General features: G+C 41.5%; 1 protein-coding gene across 1 annotated transcript; it reads left to right on the top strand.

Annotated features, from left to right (window-relative positions):
- The first annotated feature begins 1,779 nt into the window (after nucleotides 1-1,779).
- dusp5 (dual specificity phosphatase 5) lies at nucleotides 1,780-6,942 on the top strand. Its single transcript, XM_085459899.1, has 4 exons — nucleotides 1,780-2,265; nucleotides 3,217-3,356; nucleotides 3,947-4,166; nucleotides 6,165-6,942. The coding sequence occupies exons 1-4, from the start codon at nucleotides 1,902-1,904 to the stop codon at nucleotides 6,569-6,571; spliced, it is 1,131 nt and encodes a 376-aa protein (XP_085316025.1). The 5' UTR covers nucleotides 1,780-1,901; the 3' UTR covers nucleotides 6,572-6,942.
- Nucleotides 6,943-7,517: the final 575 nt, after the last annotated feature.

The following is a 7,517-nucleotide window of genomic DNA, read 5'->3' as shown; positions in this document are numbered from 1 at the left end:
GAACCGTTTTCTTTTGCTCTTGGTGTAAATGTTGTTACTTGTAAGCCTTGTGATGAGTTATGTGAATTTGTTTTGCATTTATTTCTTAATTGTTTGGCATATTTTTAAAACTGCATTTGAAGCTCTCAGCTCTAAAGATGTAGTTTAGACCTACTTTAGAGCTGAAGTTTACTACAGTATGACATTATTGGAATGTCTTTAGTATGTCCACAGATCTGCAAAGACCCCTGCATAATGTCGAAATTAATCAATACTTGAAAAATTACTTTGGGTACAATCAGTGTATCATTTGATTTTAAATATCTTAAAGGTACTTGTTTCTTAGAAATAGTAAATAGCAGCATAATTTTTAAATCATTTTCTTTACAACTTGTGAAAATGAAGAAATCATGCAGATATAGCGTTGTAAATAAACATAAAGTAGTAGTGTAAAAAAAAACATAGAGTAATATATAACTTAAAGATTTTATAGTAACTTGTTGTTATCTATCTGCCTGTAAGTTACTGAGAAATTTACTGCAGTTTTACTGAATGTTGCTTCCCCATTGAACTTTACTTACTGATAATTATGTTAGGTAAAAAACTACACTCAAAATCGAGAACAATAACATGGGAAATTTCGCCACATTACGCAAAAACTTGTGGGGAGTGTTATGAAGTGCTACCTCTGTGTGATAGCATTTTGCTTTGACAACATTTGAGATATCAGTTAAAGCAACTGAGAAGAATTCTTTCTGGATATTTGATGTGATGGGTTTGGTGCGGACTTTTGTCATTCTGCTTCCACTTAATTGATACCAACATTCATTGAAATCATTTCATATTCATATAGCACTTTTGTAGTCTTACTGACCGCTCAAATACTTCAGACTACATGTCACATTTAACCATGCATTCATAGAGTGGGCTACTTTGTTCACTCTGGTGAAAACATTCAAACTCCTCAAAGAAAGGCCCCAGCAAGGGTATGAACCAGGAACCTTCTAATCCAGAGCAGCAGATATAATCAGATTTCACAGCTGACTCACAATTGCGTCTCTTGTTTTTCTCGGTTTAAGGTCGCTTAATTGTGTCCTGTAGAGGAAAATCATGTTGGATAAACTGCTGCAGGCAATAAAAAAACATTAAAAACACATGAAAAGGGCATACTTTTACGGGAAAGCACAGCTCTAAATTGCAAAAACAACTACATGATGTTTTTGTTAACAAGTTTAGCTGAAAAAGAGGAAAATGAATACTTATAATGCTCATACTTAACTAAGCTTTAATTAGTCAGACAAAAGAAAGCAGTAAAAGGTTAATGAAATGATAGTTGCACCTCTATTTCAGACATTTTGTATGGTTGTCGTTTAATAGGCTGGCTTTAGTAAGGTGCACATTTGTGTTGCACTCGTATTTCTGGATGTTATGGTTGATATCCTTCCTCCAAAACACTTCATCTTTTTTTGGCCGTGTGGGACCCTTTCGTTTTATTTTGTGCAGTGAGCTGTAGGGTCATCCCTTTAAAGCGTCTGCCTCTGTGTCCTTTCAATGGTCACTGAACACGAAGTGGAACCTGAAAATAATGAAAGGACAGGTGTAGGTGCAGGCAGAGGACACTCTGTGAGTAATGGCTGAATCAAATTCACCGCAGTTGTAATCGGGGTGTCGTGTTTACAAGGGCCGCGGGAGGAGTCACACAGTCGAGTCAGAGCTGTGGGCGTGTTTTCTTGCCATCGCGCCGCGCCGGTGTCCATATATGGTTCGTGACGTCTTGCTCCGGAGGTTCCATTCACATAAAACTGATCGGCAGGAATCCCCTTGGAGGAAATGTAGGCACTGGCGCGGGCACTTCTCTCGCCCGTATTCAGGAGTAATCAGTTGAATTTTTTAGGCAATAAAAACAAGTCCAACAAATCAAAATGAAGGTCTCTAGCATAGACTGCCGGCGTCTGAGGAAAATCATCAGGAAGGAGTATGGAAGCTGCCTTATTGTGGACTGTCGACCTTATTTTTCATTCACGAACTCTAATATCAAAGGCTCAGTCAATGTTAATCTTAACTCAGTGGTAGTCCGGAGATCCCGAGGAGGACCGGTGCCCCTGCAGTTTGTCATCCCGGATGAGAGAGCTCTGTTTAGGCTTCGGGAAGGGAGCATTTCGGCTATAGTAGCGCTGGATGACCGGACGTCCCACTGGCAAAAACTGAAAAAGGACAGCGTAGCTCAAATAGTAATAAACACCCTGTCACATCTTGCGAGCGGGGCCAACATCTGTTTCTTGAAAGGTGAGAGATTTGGCGAGATGAATTATTTTAATATAGACAAAAAGAAAAGTCGGAAAGTTGTTTTTTTTTACTAAATAGACCTTTTAAAAAGCCATTAAGGCAACTCAGTTTTATATTTGTTTGTTTTTATCATTTAATCTATTTTATTTTATTTCATAAGAGTTTTGAATTCGTCCATATTTTTATTTGTGGGGATATAAATTCAGAGTCAGTTTTATATCTTTTATGGCTTTGTATGTTGTTGTGGCACAGACTTAAAGATGAAATCTTTTTTATTATTATTATGACAAATTGTAAATATTGTTTGTTATAATCTAAAATGTATCCTTATAATTGACTAAATGAAATATTAAGAAGTTATTGTGATTTTATTTCAAAAGGAGACGAAAGGGCAGAAAGAAACCTTTAATATTTAATCTTAGTCTATTTTTTCCCTGATAACACTGGTACTGTTCGGGGCAGTTCTTCGCCCCTTTTGCCTGTGTTAAGAGTAGCCGACATTTTCTTTTACTTCTTGGACATACTGTAGATGTCCTGCGTGCGTCAGTGGAGCGGATGAGTCAGTGCGAGAGAAACGCCAGCAAATTGGTGGTGCAATTGCTTTCGTTGATAAAACGAAGAATTTCACCCCTCCCTATCCGCACTACCTCTTTAGGCTAAACAAATCCCCCGGGGTTTGTGTTTAAACACATCCATCTCCGTCTGTCACTTGTGCGTCCTTCAGAATGTTGGCCTAAATCGATTACCGGTCCTTCGCTGCGGGCTCCTGTAATTAATTACGCGTCTGTAATCAGGTTATAGAGGTTATAATCCGGTGCTAAGTCTGTTTCATAAACGCTGCCATTTCACAAGATTTGTGGTGTTGGTCGGAGGAGGCAGAATTATTGTAAGCTCATTTATTAAAAGTGTGTTTGTTTGTTTTTGGGGGTTTTTTTTGACTGCTTCTCTCAGGAGGATTCGAGAATTTCCACTCTCAATACCCTGAACTTTGCACTGAGGTGAAAACCATTGACCAGAGCGGAAGTGAAACCGAGAAAAGAGTCAGCAACCACAGCGAGAAGCTTTCACACCACAAACCAGATTATGATCAGGTATGGAAACACCCTTTAGCGTACAATGCAGTACTTCCCACCATCTCTCCTACAGGACCACGGGGCACAAAGCCACTGCCAGTTTTTTTTTTAAACTTAATCTAAAAAGATACATACACACAGGCACGCTCAACGCATGCTGACATCAGAGAATTTTATTTTTGGCACATCAAAACATTTTCTCAACTTACATATGATATTATATGACCTTCGCTGCTCCCCGGTCTTTTTATAAAGACAGCATGATGCCCAGCTGATATCAGGACACCCCATAGAAAAGACAGCCTTTCATCCCTGACCTTTCTGCTATTATTTCCACTGACCAAATAGAAAACATGTGGCTAGTTTAGATTTCAAAGAACACTGTTGTGCCTGGTTGATGCATTATGGGCTCTTTCAATACCGGGGAATTCCTCTAGCATCCTGCGTCCATTTTGTCTGCAAATGACTGTAATGATCGGCTGGCAGGTGTTTGGATGTTCCTGCTTGGACAATGGTTGTGTCATAGCAGATGGATAAATCTGGCGATCGAAGCTGTGTGTCGTGAGCTTGACTCATGTCTCCGCTTTCTCCCTCTTTTCCTTCCTCAGGGTAAACCAGTAGAGATCCTGCCTTTCCTCTACCTCGGTAGTGCCTACCATGCCTCCAGACAGGATTATCTCAGCGACCTTCACATCACAGCCTTGCTCAACGTGTCACGCAGGGACCTGCAGCCGGCCAAGGGCCACTATGACTACAAGTGGATCCCTGTGGAGGACAGCCACATGGCCGACATCAGCTCCCACTTCCAGGAGGCAATAGACTTTATAGGTGAGTTGAGGAGAGTAAATGCATTTAACTGTTGATTTCTGCTTCACAGGGTTTGCCTTGAGATGTTTTGCTATCTTAGAATACGGCTGACTCACTAATGCTCAAACCAGCTAGGAAAGGGAATAAATAGACCAACATTAGATGGCTGCTTTTCCGGCCACAAGATCAGCCTCGGTCTATATGTATTTATAATCCAGCTTCACCCCAAGGAGTCTCAAAAATACCCACGCTGAGTGAGCGAGATATCTATACATGGATGCATTTATTTTTGAAATGCGTCTTTGTCTTCAAATAGCCTCCCTTTATCGGTGCTGCTCACCTGCTGCCATTCACAAATAGAGGGCTCTAAGAAACCCGGCTGTAATCAGTTTAAGTTAATCGCCAGCCTTCAATCCCCCACCAACATATACTGCCTGTCTGCTTTCATTCAGGATTTGCTCACTTCCCCCGTTCCCTTCCGACCTCCCCCCCTTCTTTCCTTGAAAAAGACAATCCCATGCTGGCCAAATCACATGGTGCCGGGTGTGGCCAGTCAGTGTGACAACTGGGTGAGCTGTACGTGTTTAGTAATGACCGGGTGTAGGAGGCTGGGGGCTGGCTGGCACACACACATACGTGCATGCATGCACAACAGCATTGTTTATGATGGTTGGGTGGAGGATTAATGACAGCTACACAATGAGGGAGGACATCAGTTTTTTTGTTAGCAAGAGGGACTCATTGGTGGACCTGTGGCCAGCAGGGCAGCAAATGTGTTACAGAGGAAAAGAGAGTGCGTGGGAGGGAGAGAGGTGTCGGATAATAGCAGCAACAGCAAAAGATGTACAAAATGTGCTGGCGGCTATTTATATCCAGGCATAACCAAGGACAAAGCTTACCCACAAGCAGCTTGGCTGACCTGTATTAGCTGGATAGTATTGTGCACTGTTTGGGGATGCAGCCTACATTTAGGGTGTGTTTAAATATCTTGTCCATTACATAAGGCAGTTTTAGCCTACATTCAAAGAGGGCCTCAACATTTCATCAGGCACGCTAACTGATTAGACACGGGCTGCTGGTCTCATAAAATCAATCAATAAATCGGAAACCCTTCCGACCAAGCGGGTGATGTAAACTGGAGAGGAGAAAATAAATATTATTGACCTCGTGGATGAAAACAGCGGTTGAAGCATGCCATGACATCTCCAGCCAAAGGACGGTAATTAAAACACCCACTGCTGCTGCTGCCCCGCTCTCATAGCACCCTCCTCTCCAGATGAAGGTTCATTATTCATTCATGTGGTTTTATCGGGAATCAGAGCAGTCAGAAATCAGTCATTCTCCTTCATAAACGCACAGAAGTGGCCCTTAATGTTTCTGCTTAGTGGACGAGGTGATGTGTAGGTGTCGTTACCGGCTCGTGGAACTAAGTGTCAATATGTAGATCAGACTTAGATGCGAGACAGAAAAGAAGACATGTGGGTGTTTGCTTCTAAGAATTCTTGAAACGTGTTGCGAAGGACATTTAGACAGATGTGTGAAAGTGAACTCGTGTGTAGGCCTTAAAACATACTGACGAGTATGTAGGAGCGAGGCGGCTCCAAATTAGAATACACTTCTCTCTGCCACAGCGAACACCACAGCAGCACCCAGCACCCCCACAGTGGTGCAGCAGAAAACAAATCACATGTACAGCTGCACTCTGTGACTAAGTCAAGCCTCCCACGTGCCTCTGTGTGTGCCACTTACAGTAGCAAATGACGTGTGCTCATTTCTTTCTACAAAATAAATGTGGCAAACTAGATGTTCATGAGAAAGAAAGAGAGATAAAATATTTGGGGAAAAGTGTTCCTATAATATAGTGAGAGTGATCGACTAGACAATAATAGCCCAGTTAAATTTCTTTCCTGTTCCAAACTCCTGATTTGAAATCAGTTTGATGTGTGGTTTTCTTATGCTGATGATTAAAGAAAGAGAAATATGTCACTGTCTCACCAGATTCCTCCCTTTTTCTTCCAGATCATGTGAAGCAATCAGGGGGGAAGGTCCTGGTACACTGCGAAGCAGGCATCTCTCGCTCACCTACCATCTGCATGGCCTACATCATGAGGACCCAGCAGCTGCGGCTTGATGCAGCCTTCGACATCATCAAGCAGCGCCGGGCAGTCATCTCACCAAACTTCAGTTTCATGGGTCAGCTGCTTCAGTTTGAGTCCGAGGTGCTGTCCAATGCACCGGTTCATGCTGCCACACCTGAACCGGCCACGCCCTGTGTCTCGGAGTCCGCTTCCTTTTTTGCCAATGACTTTGCCACTACCTTCAACACCAAAAACTTTGAGCCGTCTGTGTTCACCCTCCCTACCTCTTGCCTGCAGTCCCCAGTCCACCACCAGTTCAAACTGAGCCCAATAACTGCACTGCCTTAAAATAAACTGTGACTGCTTGTAGTCTTACTTGAAAATATAAAAATCAACGCTCTCTCTGTGTGCCTCCGGCAGAGCAGATAGACTGGAGATCAGCCACAGACACAAAGAAGAGTCAAAGACAACTGTATTCATAATAGGACTTGAAGCCTATGAAATCCATGGGCTACAGACACTAATGCTTTTTTCCTGTCTTCTGAACTGCAGCGATGAAACAACACAGCACAGTGATAAACTGCAATATACATGCCTTAGGTTGATATTGTGATTCATTTGCCTACTCACAAACATGGTCAGGCATTTAAACCTAATTTATTTGAAAATGATGGTCCGTTTTTTCAATAATGTGGATACAAATATGTGTTTAATAAATGTTTTCACTGCGAAAAACATTGTTGCCGTGTAATCTTTTATTGTGCATGTGGCAAATGCCCTTTTTCATTCAAGCCAACATAAACATGTTCATAAAAACAAGACAAAGGAATGACCAATATTTATGGGTTTAGATAATAAATCCTGTCTAGACAGGCATAAATGCAGCAGTAGAGGCAATAGTGACACCTACAGTGGCTTAGAGCTGGCCCTTGTGACTAGAGGTATATTTAGATCAGAAGCCTTGCATGTATTTCGTACCTATAGTCGCCTTCCACACAGCCGTATTTTTTATGCATAATCTATGAAAGCGATGAAACTTGTCGCTTTCATAGAAAACTTAAACCAATTTTAATCAGAATTTTGAGACATCAACTACTAGAAAATAATTACAGTCAAAATTCCTGGTAGAAAACTGTCTGCACTGTTATTTAAAGACACTATAAATAATTTTGATAATCATTAATACAACAATGTTGATCATTATTACCACAGTCATTATGATGATTTTTTTTTATTTTTTTTTACCGCTTTTAGTCTTATATTTCCCAATGCTGCTCATCAAAACAATTTTGGC

This window comes from Copadichromis virginalis, linkage group LG6 (genome assembly GCF_057382275.1).
Source record: "Copadichromis virginalis isolate Kocher_CV1m ecotype Utaka linkage group LG6, C_Virginalis_male_GT1.1, whole genome shotgun sequence".
Taxonomy (NCBI): domain Eukaryota; kingdom Metazoa; phylum Chordata; class Actinopteri; order Cichliformes; family Cichlidae; genus Copadichromis; species Copadichromis virginalis.
This window is presented reverse-complemented; position numbering and strand designations above follow the sequence as displayed.

Coding starts and splice junctions, on each gene's coding strand:
- dusp5 (XM_085459899.1), top strand. CDS start 1,902: ATGAAGGTCTCTAGCATAGACTGCCGGCGTCTGAGGAAAATCATCAGG. Junction 2,266..3,216: donor CAACATCTGTTTCTTGAAAG/GTGAGAGATTTG, acceptor TGCTTCTCTCAG/GAGGATTCGAGAATTTCCAC. Junction 3,357..3,946: donor ACAAACCAGATTATGATCAG/GTATGGAAACAC, acceptor TTCCTTCCTCAG/GGTAAACCAGTAGAGATCCT.